This window comes from Neofelis nebulosa, chromosome 12 (assembly GCF_028018385.1).
Source record: "Neofelis nebulosa isolate mNeoNeb1 chromosome 12, mNeoNeb1.pri, whole genome shotgun sequence".
NCBI classification, from domain to species: domain Eukaryota; kingdom Metazoa; phylum Chordata; class Mammalia; order Carnivora; family Felidae; genus Neofelis; species Neofelis nebulosa.
The window spans coordinates 5243255-5266915 of NC_080793.1; the positions used below are offsets into that span (position 1 = coordinate 5243255).

The following is a 23661-nucleotide window of genomic DNA, read 5'->3' on the forward strand; positions in this document are numbered from 1 at the left end:
TGTGGGGGAGCAGAAGTAGTAAAAGTCGCAGCGCTGAGGGCAGCTCCACCGCGAGCAGACAAAACCATTGCGCCGGCGTTTACGGCACGTGAGTGAGATCGCCCCACAAAGCCGTTCAGACAAGATGCGTGCGGGACAGTGCGTACTGTAACGGTTCCATTTATGTCGAGCTCTGGGCAAATGTAATCTGCGAAACGGAAGTAAAACCACGGTTGGGGTGGGGCAGAGGCTCTGGAGAGAGCAGCGGAAATGTTCGGTATTTTTTGAGTGGTATTTACACGGGTATTTGTGATCATCAGACCCCATCAAACTGGGGAAAATTGCATTCTAGTTGAGAAAAACAAAAAAACAAAAAAAACAAGCAGGCCCTGATCTTTCTTTTTCTGTGCAAAAAATATATTTTCCAAAGTCACGTCTCCACTGGGTAATAGGCCGTTAACTCTCTGTCGGTCGACAAAGATGCTGACCAGTCATCTCGGGATACCAGCTGCTGCCACACCCGGGGCCACCTTGCTTTGGGAAACCACCCTCCCCATGCCGGAGGTTTGCTCCTTGACATAGGCAGCGCCCTGCACGTTATAGGATGTAATTTAATGGCTTTCAGGAACTAAAGAGTAGTTCTCCCCCCCACAAACTGGCTGGGAATCTGTTCTGCTGGAATGTAATTTTAGTGTTAAACTTCGTCATTTTGAGACAGCAGGGTTTGTCATTTCCCTCTTCCAAGAGGAAGTACCTTTATGTATCTTGAAACGTCTCAACACGCTATGAAGGTATTTTTTGAGGGTAGGGGACATTTTGGGAAGTTCAGATTATCTAAATCGAACAGTACTTGCATTAACAGTGTGCGGGAAATCTGCAGGCACCAAAAGAGACTGGGCGGAGGACAGACAGCTGACCTGCCTTGGGGTGAAAACCGAGCAGCAAGGAGCTGTCGTAGTGCCTCATGGCTTCTCTCTTGTGTGGGGTACAGGAGCTGGTCAGACTTACCATCGAGAAGCAAGGGCATCCGTCTCCAACCAGCCCAGTGAAACCCAGTTCCCCAGCCTGCAGACCTGATGGGTGAGTTCTGACTAAACCCTCCAGCCACCGGCCACTTGGGTCTCCCGTTGAGAGAGAACGTGAACCCCATCAGGTAGGCTGTTGGTGGCCTGTGTTGCTTTAAAGTGTGTCCAGCTCGCTCACGTTTCGAAGTGTTGCCTGATCTCAGGGTTAGCGGTCAGCGTGACTCTTTCTCAGGCTGCCGCGTGAGACCACGACCCCCACCTGCGCTTTTCCGGAGCCACTTCCCTCCGTAACTGGAAAGAGCTTAGAGGGTTGGGTCTTGGGGATTGGGCTTGAGAGAACTGAGCTTCATCAAGAGAGTAAAGTGCTGAGGGCAGTGTGGACAGTTTCAAGGCCTTGTAACCATTTCTGCTACAAGCTCCTAGTAGAAATATAAAACATAATAATTTGGAGCATGTCGAGAACCTTTAGGCCATGTCTTCTGAGGTTTCCTCTTACAGACAAGGAAACAGATGCAGTCAGGGGGTCCTGGCCGAACTCCTGCTATTCTTGGTGATCAAACAGACTTGAAACCCCATCTGTGCCATAGAGCTCCAGGGACAGGGTCCAGGGCTCCTGCTGCTCGGCCCGGTGCCCTGCCTCGGTTCCATGGCCCGGTCACATCCTGCCCCACTCGGGACCTGCGTGTGCTCTGTAACCTTCTGTAATCCCAGGTTCTTCTCATCCTCCAGCCAGTCTGAGGTCCCCCTGACAGATCGAGAGATGGAGATTCTGAACAAGACAAGTGGCCTGTCCCAGTCAGCCGAGCTGCTTCCAGACTCTACAGATGAAGAGGTCGCGCCCCCCAAACCCCCCTTACCTGGCATTCGGGTGGTTGATAATAGGTAATTTTTTATTTTTCTGGCACCCTCTTCTGTTTATGATGCAATCTGATAAATGGATGGGTAGATGAACCAAAACGAAGACGGTGCCATTAGGGTGAGAACTTGGAACCCAGCCCCTCGCTCTTTAGAAGCCTTGGAATCTTGATCATCCTTGGGGAGGATCATCTGTGGAGGACGCGAGCCCGGCCCCAGCGCCCGCCCTTGCCGCGCCCTCCAAGAATTCCCAGCAGCTTGCCTCTTAGCCTTCGTACGACTTACTACGGAAGGAAAAGAAAAGATGTTTCTGATTCTTGGTGTTTTGGCATTGATAGGTTTTCTTTTGGCAGCGGTGGAGTGGGACGGGAGTTAAAAGTGTTCAAAGTAGGTGTGAAGTCTCTGATAATGAAAGAATCCCACATTCTGGACCCTGACACCTTTTTAAAGAGCTTCTGTTTGGGTTTTCGGTTTGATAGGATTTCTTAATCTATTTCAGTCCTCCACCAGCGTTGCCACCGAAGAAAAGACAGTCAGCTCCGTCCCCGACCCGAGTGGCCGTCGTGGCCCCCATGAGTCGGGCCACCAGTGGTTCCAGTTTGCCCGTTGGAATTAATAGGCAGGTAATGTCGCCCCATCTGGAAGGCAGAGGAAGGCTTTGGGTGTGGGAATTTGGCTCCTGAGGCGAAAAGAAACCCAGTGGTCTTCAGCCCCTGGCAGTGGGAGGACCGTTCTTCCTCTGTACGGGACCACCGGACGGGGTGGAAGTTCCCACATGGGGGAGGAGGTCGGGGTGGGGAGGCTGGAGCCAAAGAGCGTCTCCTGCGGACATCTGAGGCTGGCCCTGGGGCCCTCGCTGGCGACACACTCCCAGCACTCGTAAAGGCTCCTTTCTCAGAAGTCACAGACGCAGCTTGTCACATCAAAGACGGGCCTTTGCAGCCGGTTTCTGACCTTGGCAGTCTCCTCTAAGTCAGTGTACCGATTCCTCTCCCCTGGGCTCTGCCACCATTTCTCAGAAGTGACTTGGGCCTGGTTTTCATTTCTCCACACCAGGATTTTGACGTGGACTGTTACACACAGAGGCGGCTGTCAGGAGGCAGCCACTCATACGGCGGAGAATCGCCCCGCCTGTCCCCCTGCAGCAGCATGGGCAAGCTCAGCAAGTCAGACGAGCAGCTGTCCTCTCTGGACAGGGACAGCGGGCAGTGCTCCCGGAACACAAGCTGTGAAACACTAGGTGGGCTCAGCCATCTCTCACCTCTCCTGTCTCTGCGCTTCTTGGTGGCCGCTTTGGGGTCATACGGTGATGCCAGTCTTGGTCCTACGACCCTGATCTGTCTCTTTGACCGCAAGATGGGGCTGCCGGTATCTGTCTGTCCCCAGGAGGTTGAACGTTTAGATGGAACAACCATGTGAAACTGCCTGGGAGATGCTCAGATGGTGGCTGTTACTGTGGTTAATCCCTCAGTGTGTGATCTGACTCCCGTGGTCAAAATTAAGAGCCATCTGTGCTCAGAGCTATAGATGACGGGGAGAGCCCCTGACGGCTTTTGACGGACGGTGAGGGCAGGTGGGCAGCACATGCTGACCTCCCGGTTGGTGCCGAGCGCGTGCCGCGGGGGCTGGAGGAGAGTCCGAAAGGCAGCTTGGTGCCAGGGTCCGAGAGCATGAAGCTGTTCGTGTCCCGTGAGCTGGACATTTCACTTTGAGGGTTTAATCAGAAGCTTGTAGCAAGATTTCTTTTTTTTAATGTTTATTTATTTCTTTTGAGAGAGAGAGAGAGAGAGAGAGAGAGAGAGCGAGCGCTTGAGTGGGGAAGGGGCAGAGAGAAGGAGAGACAGACAGACGCAGGCTCCGAGCCATCAGTGCCGGGACCACGAGATAATGACCTGAGCTGAAATCAACGGTCAGACGCTTAACTGACTAAGCCCCCCAGGCGTCCCTGTGGCAAGATCTATCCCAGGACATTACTCCCTGCATGACTGGGAGTAGTGATGGCCCAGAAGCAAGCTAACTACTCAAGTGTTAGGGAATCCGACGAACCGTCATGCATCCGCTTGGTGGAGTGATACATAGCTATGAAAAGTCAATCATGATGCATTGAGTAATGGCCAAAATCCAAGACCACTGACCTAGTATTTTCTCAATTGGGTGTTTAAAAAATGAATCCTAGGGGGGAAAAAAAAGACATTTAAGGAAATACGTCAAATTGTAAACAGGTGATAGTTAAGTAATGCGATTGTGGATGAGTTTTATTTTCTTGATTTTGGGGTTTTTTTTTTTGTTTTTTTTTTTTGCCACATTTCCTACAGTGGTCGTGCCTCTTTGTTTCTTTCTTTCTTTCTTTCTTTCTGTCTTCCTTTCTTTTTCTTTCTTTCTTCTCTTTCTTTTTCTTTCTTTCTTTTTCTCTTTTTCTCTTTTCTTCCTTCCTTCCTTTCTTCTTTTCTTTCTTTCTTTCTTTCTTTCTTTCTTTCTGTCTCCCTTTCTTTTTTTTCCTTTCTTTTTCTTTTCTTTCTTTTTCTTTTCTTTCTCTTTCTTTCTTTCTTTCTTTCTTTCTTTTTTTCTTTTCTTTTCTTTTCTTTTCTTTTCTTTTCTTTTCTTTTCTTTTCTTTTCTTTTCTTTCTTAATTCAAACGATGGAGGCAAATAAGCAAACAGCCATCTTCCCACTCGGCTTTACTTCTGTAAGCAGGGAGAAGAATGAGGAGTATGAAATGAAGCCTAGAGATGAGACGGGGATGCTGTGTCCTCACGCTGTGATGAATGGCACCGGGTTAAGGGGAGGGTTGGATTGTTTCTTTCTGCGGGGCCTCGTGACTGACGGGTCATGTTCTTCCCGTTGTGAATGCAGATCACTATGATCCCGACTACGAATTCCTTCAGCAAGACCTCTCTAATGCAGACCAGATACCTCAGCAAGTGGCCTGTAATCTTAGCCCGTTGCCGGAGTCCTTGGGAGAGTCTGGGTCTCCGTTCCTCGGCCATCCCTTCCAGTTGTCTCCGGCACCTGGCAGCTGTCCCCAGCAAGAGGGGTCCTCAGCTCCAGGACAGCAGATGGACATGCCGCCTGCCCTCCCCGAGAAGAAGCGCAGGAGCGCGGCCTCGCAGACCACGGACAGCTCTGGCTGCAGGGTGTCCTACGAGCGACACCCCTCGCAATACGACAACATCTCTGAGGTTGACCTGCAGAACCCAGCCTCGGCCCCGTCTGTCCCCTTCACGCCCTTTGCTGCTGTTCTCCCCTTTCAGCAAGGAGGGTCCCCAGCCTCTGTCGAGTTTGTGGGTGACTTCACTGTTCCTGAATCATCGGGTGACCCGGAAAAACCGCCTCCTCTACCAGAGAAGAAAAACAAACACAGTAAGCTTTTGTCCAGCCATTGTCAGCAAGCACATTTTGTCACCTAAAACAGCGGTGTGTTTTATTTAAGCATTAGGCCGAAATCAAACCGGTGGCCTTGTGATTTCCTAAAAGATAGGGCCCGTGGCACGTGGACACTTCCAGGAGCCTTGTCTTGTCCATATTGGTGATGGTTTTCAGAGCCCGATAAGCCAACCTGTCCTTATGGCTGCTCTAAAACCTCGGGCCAAGCCTCCGCAGAGCCCGAGTGTTTGGCCAGAACACACAGCAGCAAAGAGAGACGAGGGTCCCAGCTTCAGGACAGCATTACAGCAACATCAGGGCAAAGCAGGGTGGACATTTGAATTTAGTTAGAGCTCACCACGCCCACAGAGGGGTTTTCTGAGGATCCCCGAGAGTGTGCACAGTTGCTGTTTAGAGAGGTCCCTGGTACCCCCGCTGTCTTCTGTTTGCAGACATGAAATGTCATGTACTGACTTGGAATCTGAGGGCACCTGGTTGCAGTTGCTGAGGACATTTCTTAGACCACATATTTTGAATAGATGATTTTCTTGGGGCCCAGGGATGGAGCTGAAATTTTAGATTTTTGTATTTTCCAACTGTAAATTTGCAATCAGGTTCCTAAGTAGAGTTCTACTGGAGACTGTTTCTCTGCTAGTTCCCGTAACGGCTGCCCCGCCCTCCCCCTCTCCCCACCAGCCAGGCTCTGCTTGGCCCTTCTGCGGCACTGGCTGCCACCACGCAGATGTGTGTGTGCTCGCGTGGGCCACACAGCCCCAGGATTCCCTGGCCTCAGTCGAAGCATCCAGCAGAGGACTTCCACCAACTAGGACTTGAATCTCCCTTCCAGGTTCCCAAATGAGAGAATCTGATTGGCCCCTGCTAGAATGGGACCCACTCTCAAAGAAGGGGAGACCCGGCCTGGTTACACGCGGCAAGGACGGCCCCGAGGGCAGCCGGATGGGCCTTGTCGCCCAGCTCCTTGCTGGGTGTCACCCAGCATGTGTCACGGCCTGGGTGGTATGGTCTCCCCGCTGGAGGGACAGCTGGCCGTGCAGACTGATGAGGTCGTTCCCGCCTGTCGTTCGCTCAGGAGAAAGCAGGGCACTACCAGTGGGAGTCACCAGGGGCAGTGCTAGGAACGTCTCCCTCTACGCGAGCGGGTGTCTAGGGAGCTACTGGCCCTTCCCCTCCACCCACCTTACCTTGACTTGAGCAGCGTGCCAGTGTGCCGTCCTGGGCTCACACCGTCTCCTCTCCCTCTCTCCCCTCTCCCCTGTCTCTTCCTCCCCTCCTCTCCCCTTGTCTCCCCTCCCCTTTCCATTAAATTATCCAAACCCAGAATGCAGGGTAGGATTGCATCCATGCAGACCGCAACAGATGTGTGGCGCCTGGCCACGGAGCCAGGGGCCTCACCTGCTCAGCTCTTAGAGCAGGTCAGGGCACGCAGGGGCTGTAGAGAGGAGGAGGAAAAGGAGAGTCGTCCGCTCTTGCCTTTCCAGCAGCCTCAGGTCTCCGGTGGCTGAAAATACTTTCTGTTAATTTAGACGTCTATTTTTAGGCTTTATTTCTTCTCTCAGTGTCTGTAGCACTTGTGTCTGCAAACCTTTAAAAACTAGGAGCTTAAGGTGTGGCATACCTGGGTTAAGGCTTCCCGCACTGTCGTATTTAGTCCTTACGCCCTGGTCAGGCAGTGATGTTGGCGCCCGTTTTATAGATGGAGAAACGGGAGCGCAGGGGGACTAAGCCTTGCCAGGATCACCTGGCAAGTGGGTGGCAGAGGGGGTTCAGAGCAGGCCTGTGTTTTCCCAGCACAGCGCACGCACTGCCTCCCACGCTAAGAAGGAGAGCGTCCGGCCCTCCTTTGTGGAGACCGTATGGGTTTCAGCAGTGACCCCCAGGCAGCTGGGAGTTGTTTCTGTGCCCTGTGAAAGGACCCCAAACCTGAGGCACAGCCCTCGTCTCCAGTCCGCTCCTCACTCCCTGAGGGGACCCTTGGGGCGTTCCAGGCTTTGCCCCAGTGGAAAACTTGCACAGTTGCCTTGAGAGAAAGGAGATCGACATCATCCCTTATATGTGATTAATGCTGGACGAGCTCATACACACGCAGTCCTGGTCTCACGGTGTCCTACTCCTTTGGGTGGCACTGACATCCTTAGGGTCCTCGGCCCCTCGTGCTGAGGGCAGCCCCACGAGCCCCTTGTGCCCGACAGGCTTCCGAATCACTGCCCTGGGTGCCCGCGGGGAGCACCAGCCTGCGAGCGTCCCCAGTGATGCCGCTGCCCCCTTCTCTGAGCTCTTGGGCTGCTTTTGAAACGGACCCCTCTTCCTTATTCCTCCGGTCGTGAGCCTCACTGCTGTTTCTCTGCTTGGTTAGCCGGTCCCTGCGAGGACTTCGTCAGTTCAGGTCTTGTGGAAGCTTTCCGTCTGAGTCCGCCACAGAGGGTTGTGTGCAGCCTTTGTAGGGGGCACTCGGTAGGCATGTGGGGTCCCCTTCAGAGGCTTGCGTCTTCCTCTGGGGCCTCATGGTGTTGGTGCCGCATGGAAGGAGAGCCTCACGGGGCTCAAGGGGGACACCGAGGTGCGCTAGTGGCAGCTGTCCCCTCCGGGCGAGACTGCCTTTACGTACCGCATTTTACAGCCACGCTCTGCTCAGTGCTTGTCGGAGCGAAGGCCCTTATACCGCTTCTTTTCAATCCCCCTTTTGGTGAAGGACATCAGAAAGACATCCCCCGAGAGAGGCATTCCCTACCTACCCTCAATGTGGAGACTATTTGAAAACACAGAATTAAGCCCTGCAAAATTGTCCTGGCCACTTTTTCTTGGTATCTAGCGGGTGCTCATAGCGCTTGTGACATGACCCAAGAGGACAGCACCCAGCTCCAGATGGTGCCCTCGCTGGCATCCCCGTGCCTGCCACACACGCACCTAAGTTCCCTTGCTTCCAAACCTGGGCCCTTTTCCTTCCCAGCTCCCGTCGTCACCGGTTCCCCCCTGGCGCGTGCACAGCGGCCCCGTAAGTACGTTGATCGGCCCTCGTTCCTAACTCGTGAATCAAGGAGGCATAACAGCACCTGCCCTTCAGCCATGGGCGTGTTGGTGTTGGCCGCGGATCCCCTGCTCTCAGGAGCTTCCTCCGCTGCCGAGAGAAGAGAAAGGCAGTACCACATTCCGGGCCGGCCTTGACCCAGACTTTGCCACGGGGAGCGTCACGTGGAGGTTCTAGTCCCACAGAGAGACGGGGATCAGTGAAGGCCTTCCTGAGGATGCCAGAGGGCTGGACACAGGTCCAGACGGTCGCTTTCCCGAACCCGTGGACTCGTCAGAAGGGCCTGGCTCTGGAGGTGGGGCTCGGATCACCCGAAAAGTCAGGAGCAAGGCCCATACTGATGCTCGCACCCGAGGGCCGAGGCCTCTGCGCCTGCCTCAGGAGAGGGTGCCCGTGAGGACGGGTCCCTGAGACGTCTCGCCTCCCCGCGTGGGTGAGGCCCCTGCTGGCGTCCGCTGCCGGGGCCGCTCCGGTGATGCCGCACGGCTCAGGCGAGGGAGCCTGTCCCTGGGCAGCCGCGCAGCTACGGGCTGTGCCACCGTGAGGCGGCCGCTGGGTGGCAGGTGGCAGGGCAGCAAGGGCCGGGGTTTCTGGAAGGATGTTTAGGGAGGAGAGGACGCACGTGTTTGAATTCAAACACGTCTTTCTTTGCCGTTTGTCTCTCGCCCGAGAACGTTCTGTGGCCTCCGGGCTGGAAGGGGGGAACGGAGTTTAGCGGCTGTTACTTGTTTGCCCAGTGGGTGCGTTACAAGACCCACCCCGGGGCCGCCGCCTGGTTTAGCAGGGACTCAGCCGAGACGGAGGACACGGGTTTCCTTCACTCATTCATTCTACAAATATCTGTGGACACCTGCAGCGTGTCACATGCTGACGATGCAGCCGTGGACCCGGCGGACCCTTATGGTCCCTGCCCTCCAGGGGCTTCAACTCAAGTGGGAGGCAGTAAGCCCTGTTACATCAGCTTTAAAAGTGTATCCCACATCAAACCACTCTCCCCGCCTCCGCCCACACCGCAGTCTTTCGCCCGAACCACCACAGGGGCCCCGCGTTGTTTTCTCAAGGCAAAGCGGCCGTGGGCAGGCCCTGAGGGGAGCCCTTGTTGGTCCTCGCCCCGCGGCATCCCTGCCCCTTTCCCACAGCCTCTCGTGACCCCCCAGGCGACTGCCTCGCTCCTTCCAGTCTCCCCTTGCTGGCTCTGCTCTGCTCACCGCACCCTGGGCCCGGCCTCGGCCTTTGCCGGCCTGCAGGCTCGGTGCAGAAGTCCTTCACGTGGCTCATCCGTGCTCGGGAGAAGCGCCCGCCACCAGCCCGCTCTGCTGTCCACCCCCGGGCGCCTCTCTCCCGGTCTGTCTCCTGCCTTGTGGGAGGGTGTAGGCCTCAGGTGGGCAGAGGACTTGTTTGCTGGCCCCTGTGAGGCCCCGGCAGCTGAGCCGGTGCCCGACGCGTTGGTGCTCGTGGGACAGTCCCGCAGACGGCTCGGGACACGCTGTGGGAAGGGCTGAGTGGCCACAAGGGGGAGAAGGTGGGGCTGCCGGGCAAGTGGCTGGCGAGGAGCCCCTGGGGACGCAGAGCCACGAGCGAGGGAGGAATGTGCCCGGCAGGACTGGGAAGAGCAGGGAACAGCATGTGCACACGTCCCCGGTGTCCCAGGTGCGGGAGGAGGTGTACCTGGGTGGTACGCAACCCCCCTGGGTCGGGGGAGAGTGGGAACGGGGCCGGAGACCCCCAGGGCTTGTCAGCGGGGAGGTGGGGGCCCCAAGATGCTTTTTAAAAAAGAGGCTTTATTTCTTAGAGCTCAGCGACACTGAGCGGGAAGTACAGGGAGTTCCCGCGTGTCCCTGCCCCCACACGCCCGGCCTCCCCGCTGTCACCGGCTCCACCGGAGCGCCCCACGTGGGTCGCCCAGCCCGCAGGGTCGCGCCGGCCTCGGCCCGAGCCACGGTTTCCGTAGGGCTCCCTCTCGTTGTGTCTCCAAAGCTCCTGGCCTGGTGTGGCGGGCCCGCGGGGACGGGTCGGGGCGCGGAGGGGGCGCGCTGGTGGGGGACCCCCCGCTCACGGCCAGGGCCCCGCCCGCTCTCCGTCTCGCAGTGCTGGCCTACATGCAGCTGCTGGAGGACTACTCGGAGCCGCAGCCGTCCGTGTTCTACCAGACGCCGCAGAACGAGCACATCTACCAGCAGAAGAACAAGCTCCTCATGGAGGTGTACGGCTTCAACGACTCCTTCAGCGCCGAGGCCCCGCAGGAGCTGGCCCCGCCCCCCGCCCTGCCCCCCAAGCAGCGGCAGCTGGTAAGCCGCGCTCTGCTTCCGGGGCCCGGGCCGCCGTGCGTGCCGTGCGTGCCGTGCGTGCCGTGGGTGCCGTGGGTGCCGCGCCGGGTGCCACATGGCGCTCTCGCTTCCTCCGGGCCGGCTCGCGCGCCTGCTCCTCGGCCTCCCCGCCCCGGGGGTGGTGGCGCCCTCGCTTCCATTGCCGCCCCTGCAGCTGGGCCTGAGCTCGTGCTCAGAATGTTTGCTTTCTCTGCCGACGGTCTCTTGTGTTTTTTCCTCTCTTCTTTGGCTCCACTATAGACCTCCCAGAAAGGAGGGACTCCATCAAAGCACAGGGCATGGTCTGTGCACGGCCATCTGTGAACTTGATTTACATAATGGCCTGGCTACACAGGGTGACTTACACCCCACCCTGGCCACGGATGGCCCCGTGGAAACAAGCCCTATTGAAGCACGATGGCCGTAAACAGAGCCGTTCTGTGTCCCAAGCACGGTGCCCCTCCTCCCCTGAGAACACTCCTGTGTGAGGATTCCCTGTAGGTAACGGAGCCCCAGTCGGCGCAGAAGGCCGGCTGTGCTGCGTGGGCAGCATGTGAGATTCTGGGGGGGGGTGCCTGCTGCCCGCCTCTGAACCCTGTTCTCCCTGCTGCCGGTTTGCTAACCGCGTGGACTGTGGTCAGGTTGTAGAATCCAGGCATCTCATCCGGCCGTGCTTTCTGGGAGGCGTGCACCTCCGAAGGGGATTCTTATTCAGAGCTGCACGTGCCGTTTTGGTCATGGGCTGGCCAGCCTGGTGGTGTTTCCACCGCAGAGGTGACCGGCTAGCTGGCCATCTTTTGTCCGTCCTGAGGGGACACAAAGGTGCCACCCTTCCCTTGCTGGGAGGCAACTGCTGACTGGACAACCAAGGTCCCCAGGTTACTCCCCGAGCCCCCGCCCGCAGGGTCCCTGAGCCCACGTTCAGTGAGCTCAGGGGCCGACAAGGCAGGAGCACGCCTAGGGGAGACAGCCCGGTCTGTCAGAGGAAAGGCAGCACCCGCCCTGGGTTCTTGGTCTGCCACTGTCTAGCCGTGTCTCACGACTCAGACTCAGGGTCTCAGTCCTTCACCCACCCTGCCCACCCCCACGAACACCTGAATGTGCCCCAATGTGAATCTGAATTACTCTGAAAACGTTTCAAAAAGGGATCTTTACCATGGAAATAAAAATGCCTGCCGCAGGGACCCCTAACCTAAAATGTTTGGTTGAGCAGCCGAACCAGATTTCATGGAGATGTGAGACAGTCTCGGCCCCTCCTGCCAGTGTCCACGGGTGCCCCTTGGCATCTTCTCCGCACCGTGGAGCCCACAGGCTTCACACACATCCCTAGTGAGCACGCTTGGAACCAGAGCCCGTCTGGGAGCGCCCGCGGAGCACCTCACCATGCTGGCAGGGCAGACGCTCGGCTGAACGCCTCCCTTTGTCAGCACTGGGGCTTCTGTCTGGTTTCCCATGATCCTCTCCACAGCCTCTGTCATCCCCGTGTTAAGTAAACTGAGGCTGAGAAAGCCAGAGTGACTTAACTGGAGCCTACCCACTGCTGGAAGTAGAAGGTGCGGGGACCGAGCCCAACTCTGGCTGAAGCCCCGACACGGCATGTGACGTGCCCTGTGCCGGCTGCGTGGCGTGCCCACTCTCAAATGCAGGTGCAGGGAGGACTCTCTCCATTTTACCAGCAAAACAGTAGTGATCACTGTGCCCGTCAGCCCACGTACAGTGTGGCAGGCACAGTTGAGTGCCTGACACATACGTGGTCCCAGACAGCGTTGTCCCTGCTTTACGGATGATGAACCTGAGGCACAGAGAGCTTTAAATAATGCCCGAGGCCAAGCAGGTCACGAACAGTGAGGCCCAGGTTCAGAGCCGGATGGCCTGGTCCCAGGAGTGCACGCGCTCCGCTGGAGCATAATGACTGCCTGGGCTGCTCCCACGGAGGAGGGAGAGGTCCTGAGTAGTAAGTGGAAGAAACGGGATTCAGAGCCGGGTCCGCGGGGCTCCAGGCCCTCTTGGCCCCCTTGCACCTTACAACCACTTCCAGCGGATGCGACTCGTACGAAAGTTCGCTTTTTAAATCTGTCACGAGGAGGTGAAGGAGGGCACCCTCTCATCCGGGTAGCCCTCGGCAGGCGTCTTTGATTCCTAAGCTGAGCCGAGAAGCCGTCCCTCTCCAGAGCGTCCGAGCAGACTTAGGTAGCAGCCTAGGTATGCTTCTCGTATACCTGCCTGACCGTTCTCTGCTTTTCTCCCTCCTTCCCTGTCTTCTCTCTCGTCCCTTCTGTCCAGCAGGCCTCCTATGCTGCTTCTTCCTTCTCCTCTGTCTCCTACTGTGTCCAGCAAACTAAAGTGGCCTTCACCCCCGAGGACGGCAGTGCCACTCAGGGCATCAGTGTGTCCGTCTCTAACTCCTTTCTCAGCCGGCACGGCAACTTGCCCGTGCCCTCGGTGAGTCGCTCCCCGCTGCTCTTTCTCGGAAACGTGAGTGCGATCTTTTCGTTTGTCGCCTGTGCCTGCTGATGTGTGTGTTGCCACCCAGGCCGGACTCTGTCCTCCTGCAGACCCTGCACAAGGGGGAAGGGGCGTGCGCGGTTGGCTCTCTGGGGCCTGAGGACTGTGTGAAGTGTTAGGGTGGACAGGGTGGGGGTGGGGATGGGGGAACGTTGGCAGCCCCGCTCTGAGCCTCACCGCTCAGGTGTAAACTGGCAGAGTGTTTTGGGCTTTTTATTTTGATCTCCCTTGGGCCTTGGGTCAGCCCTGTAAGTGTTCTGTGTTGAAGAAGAAATAGTCTTTGCACAGGAAGCAAGGCCAGAGAGAGCAGGCTTCACCAGGCTGTGACGGAGTTTGAGTCTGAGTCTGGGGGCCCTGTGTGACAGGCCATTCCAGAACTCAGTGGCCTAAAATGACGGTAACCACTTGGCATTGCTTAGGACACAGGTCAGTAGGCTGACTGCTGATCTGATTTTGGCTGACCTGGCTAACCTCTCCGGAACCTCAGCCAGGACCGCGGGCTGATTTGTGGTCCTCATGACCCACTAGCCTCCGTGAGGCTAGCCCGGGCTTGCTCCTGTGGCAGCTGGCGGGGCTCCAAGGGAGGAAACGGAAGCATGCGAGGTATCTTAAGGCCTAGGCTCGCAATTGGCACCCTGTCACTTTCTTGCATTCTCTTGGTTGAACCACGGGGCCGGTCTGGATTCGGGGAGTCGGGAGGTACGCTCGGCCTCTTGCGGGCGGGGGGTGGGGTGGGGGGGGTGTTCCAGCAGATCATGTTGCAGAGGGACAGACGTGGACAAAGGAGGGGAATGGGTGCAGCCATTGCTGTGAACGGTTTACTTCCGAAACTTAGGGGACACTAACACTGTCTTTTGCTGGAATCTGCGTCTGTCCAGGAACCGAAACAGCTACCGTTCTCCCTTTAATTTGTTGAAATGGGACTGAGCAGCAGGGATAGAACACGGACAGGGTTTCGTCTGGGTCCTCCTTAAAATCAGTTCTGCCTTTGGGTAACTTACCTACTCTTCTTGGCCTCCACTTCTTTCCATTGAGGTTATGCTTTTACTTGTCTCTGATTTTGTGATCGTAGGGAGTAAGTAAAATCATAGGAAACTGCCAGGCACATGGTAAGCTTAGAAATTTACTATCATCGCGCTTGCTCTCAGAGCTCTGGATTCTAGTCTCCGCTCTGTCCTAATCCCGTGCATGAGGGCTTGGACAGATGTCTTAACCTCATGGTCAACCCAAATGAACTTCCTTTTCCCTCTAAAACCAGTGAGGTTGACCTGGTGACTCTCAGAGAGAGACCTACCGAAGCTCAGGTTCCCAGGCGTGGTCCTGTCTGGTTTCCGTCTTTGGGAACCACCTATCCAGGGCCCGGGTCGAGATGGTCCTGCCTGCGGTGAGGAATGCACTGTTCTTTTGGGTGCTGGGGCCTAACTCTTGAGAGCCCTCGGCGGCCCTGTGCTTGCTATGGAAAGGCCACACGGCCTCCCTGCCTACTCCCGGCCCTGCCCTGGCACACAGACGCCCTCTGTTTCCTCAGCAGGCACTTCTGGCGAGTTTCTTTCACAAATCGTGCAGAACTTGGCCTTTAGACAATCCAGCTCTTGACCGTTTTTTCCCCTCTGTGAACAGAAGGAAAGTGTGAGTTATCCTAAGAAAGTGTCCACAATGTCCCTTTTGAATGCTTTGGGCTTAGGGGGCTGTCAGTGAGCTGCTCTGTTTACTCCGGAGTTGATGAAAGTTTGAGGGCATTTTAATGAAGCCTGGGCTTGAGTATGTCCCAGTTTCCAGCCCCGGGATGTAGGGGAGTCCCCAGACACCTCGCATCAGAAAGACCACATTCTGCGTACCAACTCCGCAGCAGAACCCAAGGGAATGAACTACTAAAGGTGCTTTATTTCAGAAAGGGAAGTCCCCCACCCCACCTCCCGCCTCCAGAGCTGTTAGTAATGGCCTGAAGTTTTGGAACGTTTGACATCTGGCACGCTGACCCCCTCCCCTGCAAAGTGGTGGTGTATTGCAAGGCCAACATCTTTGTGTATTTCCTACTTGCCTTCTGAGATGAGCCCAAGTGGAGGGCTTTGGGTGGCTCTCAGAGCGGCCCGTTATTCCCAAATCTCCTTGTTCTGTCTCTCCTGGGCCTCTGTCGTCAGTCCACCACAGAATTCTGAAGGGATGCCATTTAGGGGTACAGCAGTTGTCAAACCTGAAGACCCCTCACCCTGTCAGCGACCTGTTACTCCTACCAGAAGATTCTTGAATTGGAGCAGGACGGCTGCATTGACCAAGCGTAATTGAGACAGAGGCTGAAAAAGCCTCTTGTTCACTCTTCCTGGTGTTCCGGGTTGAGTTTAATCCAGCGAGCGCAGGGATTCTCCTCGTGCAGGGATCCGTAGAGGCTCAGAGGCCCTGTCACCCTCGACAAGCGCTTGCCTTTCGGTGGGCAGAGTACAAGGATGGAAGAGGCTCATGCTGAGGCAGGGTGTGCGTAAGCCCGGTAGAGTCACAAGCTGTCGTGGGAACCGTCGGGGCCGTGGAGCCGGGACAAGGACAGACAGAGCCTCCTGGGAAAGGTGGCACTTGGGCCGTTGTCTGAAGGACAGTTAGGATTTCCGGGAGATAAAGGGCAAAGGTCAGGGAAAACAAGTCCAAGATGTTCCACACCACGGATGTTCTATCCTGCCTGGAAGGTGGGGGCCTCCCGTGCATGCTGGAAGGTCACCGCAGGTGTAAGCGCTCAAGGAGTGAGGTTAGGGGGCAGCTGGCTGAAGGGTAGTGAGCGAGCCGGCCCTCCCACATGTGCTTAGCGTTGGCACACCTTCACTGAAATGGACCTTTTCCCCCGAGGCTCCTTCCTGAGCATGGCCCTTGGGGGCCAGGCCGAGGGGTGCTCACACTCTTCCTGGCATCTTCCACTGTGTCTGCCCAGCTCTCGTCCCACAGAAGCCTTCGCTCGCAGTCCACAGACTTCCCGTCCTGCCCAGCTCGTGCTGCGTCCTGAAACTTGGACATCTACCCAGACAGGCATGTGGCCTCTGGGCTGTTAGATAGAGGAAGGTGTTCAGGGATATGAGGAGTGAGCGAGTGAGAGCCAGGAAGGATGTGGAGAGCCAGGCGCAGGGAGGCCGGGTCTCCGTTCCTGATAGGATTCCGCCGGGCCTTGGCAATGTAGCTGGCCCCGGAAGCCACTTCATTGAGGTGCCTTCCTACAGACAGCTCTCTGACCTGATAGTGGGGTCCTCCCTTTCTGTCCCCAGAGTCTCTCTCGGTTACTGGTACCCCCCCAGGCTGCCTGCCACGTCCTCCCTGCAGCCCCACCATGCTGGCCGCCCGCCTTCCGCCTCCGCTCCAGTTCCGGTCCTTCCGGCGGCAGCCCTCCCCGCTCTGCACTGAATCCCCAGGTCCCTTCTCTCTGGCTTGCTTCGGCTTTGCTTCTGAACGCTGGTCTTGTGACTCTAAAAAGGATCTTAAAAGTTGGATCGGGTCTATATGCACTTGACCCTCGACCAGGGTGTTGAAAACCTCCCAGCAGCCATCAGGGTTGCCAGTGCCCTTCAGGGGTTGAAATGTTGACGTTAGAACAGTCACCTTCCTCCACCCCCAGACTGGCTTCTGGTGCAGCCCTTCTTCGCTGACTGCAAGGCGCAGGTATTTTACTACCCCTAGAAGATGGACTCAGGTGCTGGGAATGTGTTGAAATGCTTCTTTACCGTCTTGGCTTCCAGAATGATTCTGGAAGTAAAACTGCTGGAAGACCCGGGTTTTGAGAAGAACTTGAGAGGGACCCATGATAACTGTCATTTATTTGAAACATTTTTAGGGTAAGAACATCCAGTGCGTATCATCTCTAAGACTTCAGTGAAAAAGGACGGGGGAGGGTGGGCAGAGCAGCTGGTGTCCCGTCCTGGGCAGAGAGTGATTCTCTGAGGTGTTGAACCCAGGTTTTTGCACGTCAGCACAAATGCTTTCACTGGAAGGCCTGCTCCGTAGACCGTGTTCCTCTGCCGTGACTTCCCCTCACAGTGAGACGGCAAGGGCCCACTCCCTGAGACACGTGGAGGCCCCTGAAGTCCCACGAGTGCCTCTGTCACTCGCCTTTTCTGCCCTAAATGGCAGCCCAGCGGCTGTCACAGAGACCGTGGGCTGAAAGAGCGGTCTGGTGAGCAGACAGGAAATGAAAGTGCAGAGGACAGACGGTGGGGTGGGGAGGGGGGGGAGAGTGGCCGGGAGCTCAGGCTTGCTGGGCTGGGCCCGGTGTGTGCCTCGTGCTGGAAGAGAGAAGTCCCTGTCTTCCTCGCCTCTGTGCCTTGCCGCTTCCTGATGCTGACTTACCTCTGTGCTTTCCTGACCTGCGTAGACCTCCCTCACTTTGAGAGACGAGAGCGGGGGAGGGGGTGGGCGACGCTGGCGGCCCAGGGACGGGGGTGCCTCTCCGAGCTCCAGCTGTCCTGGCTGGGGCTCCGTTCCGCTGGCCTGCCAGACTTGCCAGGCTCTCCCTCAGAGTGGCCCAGCACCGCCGTCACAGGGAGAGCCAGGCCTCTCGGTCGCATGGTCCTTCCTGGCCTGCGGAGGCTCTGGGGCCTGTCGGGGTTTCACACCCCAGAAGTCGTGGGCTCGTACACTGCCCCGTTCTTGGGGGCCGTACCGCCGAGTAGGGTCCTCAAGGTGCAAGTGCGGGCGCCTCGCCAGACCCGGACTCGTCCCCCTGGGATTAGGAAGCAGACCCCACAGGCCCAGCCAAGCCCCTCCGCCCCCATCCTTGTCTCTCAGAACGTTTCCACCGTCCCCGAGCTGCCCAGGCAGGAAGCGAGGAGCTGGCTTTCCTCCCCTGCCACACGCGCGCCACGTTGACCTGTGACGTGCCCCGCCGCTCGCCAAGCCCTGCTGTGCGTCCTAGCCTGGGCCCTGAGCCCCTCGCCTCCAGCCCTGTCGCTGCTTCCCTCTCCCTGCCTCCTGCACGGCCGCTGTGGCCTCCCCACCGGCCTTCCTGCCGCCGTGCCCCCTTCTCGCTGGCCAGATTGCAGTGTCCCCTTATCACTGCAGAGCCTTCTGAGGCCTCGCCAGCTACTAGTGCCCACCTGTCCCCTGCCCACGCCCTGTGCTCCCTCCGCCTTCTCCAGGTGCCGACTCCCTGGCTCTCCTGCACATCCTTCCTTCTGTCATGTGTCCCACCCTTCCTGGTGGCGCCCGTCACCTTCCCCACCTTGTTTTACCTTACTCACGGGGTGGACCCGAGCGTGCCGCCTCCGGATCAGTAGGCTGCCCTTTCCTCTTCGGTGACGGGAGCCCCGAATTGTTGTGAAGGTTAAAGGCAGAGCACATGTGGAGCGAGAAATGTAGTGAAAGGCACACAACCAGTGTTTAACAAAAAGGGAGGCATCATAGTAACATTTATTACCACACTGGGAAATTCTTTCTTTCTTCTGTAAGGCTCAAGTTCTTTTTTCTTAAGGTCGCAAATCCTCTGAGGCTGGGGCTGGGCTTGTTACGTGCTTGCAGCCTTCGTACGTAGCTCAGGGCCGAGCCAGCAAGCAGCGGGTGCTCTGTGACGCCAGACTGACCAGGAGGGTGTTCATTCACCCAAAGGCAGGGAGCAGGGAGGCACGCGGTCCTCTCCGCCCGCCATCGCGCCCACGTTCCCGCTCCCCGCGTTTCGTCGTGACAGCCAGGTGTCGGCTCACCACAGTAGCCTCTCCGCTTGTATGCGTCAGACACGCCGGTCCCACGCTGTGGCCGAAAACCCCGTTTCTTCCTCATTTTCCTTCCTGCTAACCCAGAACGCCCTGGCTGCTGTCTGTTGGGCCCGAGACCAGAACTTGGGGATCCTCAGCCTTAGAGACTTGCCGAAGCAGCCACTGCGACTCAGCCACTTCTGCTCCTCTCTTTCAAGACTTCCTGCTGCTGTTTTGCCGGCGCTCATGGCATTTTGGATGGTCGTTGCTCTTGGACCAGCTTCAGACCCAAGAATTGGCGATAGCCCCTCGCTGCAGCTGTGCCCCTGACTCCGTCCGTGACTGTCCAGCTGGCCGGGTGTCAGAAGGACCCCGTTGGTCCTTGCGAGGGTCCCGTGGCGACCTGAACCCCAAGGGTGCTGTCCGTGCACACGGACCCTCACCCGTTTCAGCCCGCTCGTCCACTTGTGAGGGTCCCTTTCCCACGGCTCTGGGAGGGAGTGCTCGCTCCACTCTGGAGACGGGGAGACCGGGCTAGAGAAGCTGCCCATGTCATTTGTTCAGAGTCTTTGGTGAGAGCTGAAGCTAGGATCCAGATCCCCACTGTCAGTTGCCAGTAACTAACGGCAACCCGGGAAGGCTGTGTGAAAGGAAAGGCCCGCACGTAGGCTGGACATCGAGAGGAGTGCTGCTCCTTTGTGTTCTGACACTTCACACGCTGTAGCCGCAGGCTCTAAACAGAGTTCTAAGAACGAGTCTAAAGTAGAGCCCCTGGCATGCCGTTTAAATCCAAACCGGGTAAAAATAGTTGTCAGATTTCTAGAACAGAAGTAAAGTAATTTTTGAGTCTGTATTAAATCCTTCTATAAAGTGTTGATGCTCTTAACGTTTAGTGCACATACAGAGCATCCTAAAACGTATTCGAGGTTTTTGCAAGAACGCAATTAGGCAAGAGACCATTGGCTTCGAAACCAGTGGTGTTCAAGGAAGATCTTGTGATTCAGATTGCAAAAATGTCACATGACAAGAAATGCAATACGTTTCTACCTTTGCGCCCATCCTACCGAAAATTCTCCTACGCAGAGCATTCTTGGGGTTTTATTCTTTACATCCTTTGTTATAAAATACTAATTAGAATTCTCAAATGGTTTTTAAAACGAGATTCCACCAAGAAGTTTATTCAAGAAGAGAGAAGATATTTTGGGGGTCCACTGTGCTGCCGCTGTCCCTTTCTTTGCTAAGATGCACGTGGCCTCAGCACCCACGCCAAGGTGCCTCTCCGTGCCACGAGCAGGCGGTGGTGGCCTCGGCCTCAGAACCCGCCTTCTGACACAAAGGCATCAAAGAAGGAAGTCGCTTCTGGGCGTAAGGGAGACCCGAGAAAGGGCTTTGGCAAATAGGTAGTTGATGGGGGAACAGGAAGGAGAGAGGAGACACGTGCAGCGGTCCCCCTCCCAGTGTGCCTCACGGAGTGACGATGAATGTTATCAAGGGTCCTTCCTGGGGACCTTCCAGACGTGCTTGCCCGCAGGAGATCCGTCCCCCGGAGATGGCGGGGGTTGTCGTGCGGCGGCTATGAGCTGGACTTCCCTCCAAGAGGAACAGCGTAGCCCTGTGCTGTGTTGGTTGTGTTCACACTCACAGTCTCTGGTTTCAGGGAAGTGTGAGCCCAGGACCAGTGCTGAGCTGCGGGGTTCCCAGTGACTCTGCGTACGGGAAGGAGGCCCAAGCCACGCTAGAACAGCAGCCTCCCTGGAGTGTGTTTTCTCACAAATGATGGATAAGAATTTAAGCCTGAAAACCAGCTGTCCAATAGCTTATCTGTGTTGGTGAGCAGCGTCCAGAAACACTGAAGTCATAAGCCTCGCTCGAGCCAAGAGTGTGCAGTAATGACCAATCTCTGGCAACTTCTGTCCTTCCCAGACGCTTTACGACAGTGAGTCCTTTCGCTCGGATGATTGCGTCTCCCTGTGACTGGTGGAGTTGCGAGTTCTCCAGAGCTTGGGGCGCAGGTCACCGTGGAAACGCAGAGCCGTCGAGGCCCTCGGGCCTGTGGCCGTAGCCCTCAGCCGCTGGCACCCTCTCTGCCGCCTCCAGCACCCTTGTTCTTCCTGATAATCAGGGGAAGTAAATGGGATGTCTGTTACAGCGAGGAGCCAGAAGTTTCCTTTTGAAGATCTCTTCTCCTGCTTTCTTGCCAGCACAGCACAGGGCTCCTCCCCAGTCATGGTTCACGCCAAGACTCTGCTGGAGATAAAGTGTCATTGAAAACTGCATGCCTGGCCAGCTTTGGGTGGCTTTGCTTCTTACCATGTGAATGGCCTGTTAACATGTACGGTCGTCAACCTCCACCGTTTTTTCCACCCGGAAGACTCTTGGTGGTTCTTTCGAGTGTATGTTTTCAGAACGGGTGGCCACTTCCCGCATCTCCCGTCTCTGTGAGGGCAGATGTTATCTCTGCATCCCTGGCTTGTATATCGGGCCTCGGCTCACTGCCTTTTGCATGCTGGTCATCGCAAAAACACTTAGCCAAGGAGATTTCCCAGCGAGTTAGGAGGCTGTATCCTGCGGAGCCGTGGGATGACAGGGTGGGGGCTGTCACACGCCCAGAACCCTCGCTGACAGTGAGATGCCCCACACGTCTCTCAGGAGCCAAGCCGTGTGTTATCGGGTGCGTAGCCTGCACTCTCAGCCTGTTTCTCCGTCTTTGTGACAAGGATCGTAACAGCCCTTGGTGTAGATTAAATGAGAGGATTCGTGCAAAACCCTTAGCACCTCACTGACCAGCAGGCATCGTCATCCCCAGACGGGTTTTGCTGGCACTCTGACAAGTTGTGACCGAGGCTGATGGCAGGGACCAGGCAGCCCCTCCTAACTGCTTTCTTTTGCAGGAACTTGGCTCTGGCACGCCTAGATCTTCTGCAGAAATCTGCCGTCTCCAGACAGGCAGCCCCCCTCCTGGCATAAAATCTCAGCCCAAACAGTCTTACTCTGGCTATAAATAAAAATTCCTGCTACAGAGAAAGCAGCAACTCTCTGTCAGAGGCAAAGCCAGGCACCAGCCAGGTCCTAGAATAAACTCCAGGCAGGGGCGAAGTGGTGTTTCTGCTCTGTGGCCAGCCTGCCTTTCTCCTGCCCGTACGAAAAATGTGGCCTCAGAGGGCCTGGAGAGAACTCTCTGGGGGATCCGTGGAGGCAGAGCTTGGGGGGAAATGGTGTAAGGATGAGCCCCCAAGTGCCCTCCCTTCCAGAGTTGCCGGAGGGGCACTGCGGGGAGGGGCACCGAGGGCGCTTCCCCACTGGAAGGTATTTTTCAAGTTTGGCTCTTGTCCCAGCAGGACTGCATAGCTGGGATGCCGGAGCTGCTCCCAGGCTGGGGGGGGGGGGGGGGTGGGGGGGTGGAGGGGGGTGGAGGGGGGTGCTGCTGAGGGAAGGGAGCGCAGGCAGCCCAGGAGCCTTTGTCCTGGAGAGGCAGCCCCCTTGCGGTCTCCTGGCGGCAGCCGCCCCCCTCCATAGCGCACGTCCTTGGGGCTCTTTCCTTCCCCTGGGGGCAGCCTGTCACCCTGCAGACTCCTGTGAGTCAGCCAGTGTTGAGGCACATCGATACTAACATTAGAATCAGTCCCTAAGTAGCCCCTCATTTCTGTGAATCCGCGGTAGACCCCACTGAATACCTCAGCTCTGGGGTTTCCTGGTATTTTGGAGGACGAGTGAGGAGAGCTGACCGAGCAGCCCTGACTGCACCCAGGACTCCCAGAGCATCGTCTCTGTAACTCCCCAGAGACCCCGCCCCAGAAGCGTGGTCCCCGCCTCCTGTGTTTTCATTTTGCGTTTTTTTCTTCTAGTATAATTAGCATACAGTGCTATGCATTTGCATCGCTGTTTTAAAGGGTAGGAAACTGAGGCTCAAGAACTTAGGCTGTTTACCCAAGGTCACACAGGTGGAAAGAGAGAGCCCCGGACCGGAGCCCAGTCTGTGTGACTGGAGAGTACGCCCTCGGCAGTCACCCTGAGGCCATCTCCCGGAAAAGGCACCCGTGGTGCTTGGGAGTCCGCCACCCTGAGCGGGCCAGATCAAAGCTGGTCAAGAGGGTACCGTCACACCTGATGCATCCTGTGACCGCATAGAAACCGCTTGTGAGTGTCTGTCCAGTGCTCAGTTATTGCGGGGCCTGCCCAAGTGCCGAGAGACTTTACGCTTCAGGGATGGTCCATGAGGACACGTCCCGGACCCCTGAAAGAGCTGGCATCTGTCTTAGTCTGTTCAAGCTGCTATAACACAGCTCCACAGCCTGGGTGCTTCCATACAGCACGGTTCTGGAGACTGTGGTCCAAGGTCGGGCTGCCACCATGGTCGGTGTCCCCTTCCGGTCACAGACTTCTGGTTGTATCCCCACACGGTAGAAGGGCAGGGCATCTCTCTGGACCCTCTTTCCTGGTACTGATCACATTTAGGAAGGGAGCTCTTAAGTACCTCCCAGAGGTCCCCACCTCCTAATACCTAAACTAGTTGGGTACGTGCTCAAGGGAGAGGCATCCGTCAGCACATCTCATGGCGGCCTCTGCCCTTGGGGACACACAGGCAACAGAGCTGAACCAGGCTCCTGCGTGAGACCAAAGCCGCTGCCTGAAAGGGCCACGTGGGCTTCTCAGGGTGGCCTCCCGGGACCAGACCGTACCATCCGTTGGCCGATGCGTTCCATACGCTGTCTTCTCTTTGGCCTTTCCCAGCCAGTGAGAGAGCCTCACTACGGGGGGGGGGGGGGGGGGGGGGGGGGGACATTCACCAGGGATGAATGGAGAGTCCCAAAGCCAAACATTTGACCCCACTGCCATCCCCAGCAGGGTCCAGAGTGAGTCCCCCCGCCCCCCCCAGGCCTGGGTGGTTGCTATAAAAGATCAGTGAAACGTGGCACCTGGCT

General features: G+C 56.8%; 1 protein-coding gene across 14 annotated transcripts in view; it reads left to right on the top strand.

Annotated features, from left to right (window-relative positions):
- Positions 1 to 23661, top strand: part of RAPGEF1 (Rap guanine nucleotide exchange factor 1) — a 133606-nt gene that overhangs the window by 87985 nt on the left and 21960 nt on the right. For 7 of the 14 annotated variants that reach the window (XM_058693752.1, XM_058693757.1, XM_058693756.1 and 4 more), the window contains 7 exons: positions 971 to 1059; positions 1734 to 1886; positions 2359 to 2482; positions 2916 to 3099; positions 4713 to 5219; positions 10357 to 10556; positions 12858 to 13016. In XM_058693752.1, the coding sequence (XP_058549735.1) occupies positions 971 to 1059; positions 1734 to 1886; positions 2359 to 2482; positions 2916 to 3099; positions 4713 to 5219; positions 10357 to 10556; positions 12858 to 13016 (1416 nt within the window). The remainder of the gene's footprint in view (positions 1 to 970; positions 1060 to 1733; positions 1887 to 2358; positions 2483 to 2915; positions 3100 to 4712; positions 5220 to 10356; positions 10557 to 12857; positions 13017 to 23661) is intronic. The other 7 variants (XM_058693762.1, XM_058693764.1, XM_058693761.1 and 4 more) reach the window with 2 other exon arrangements.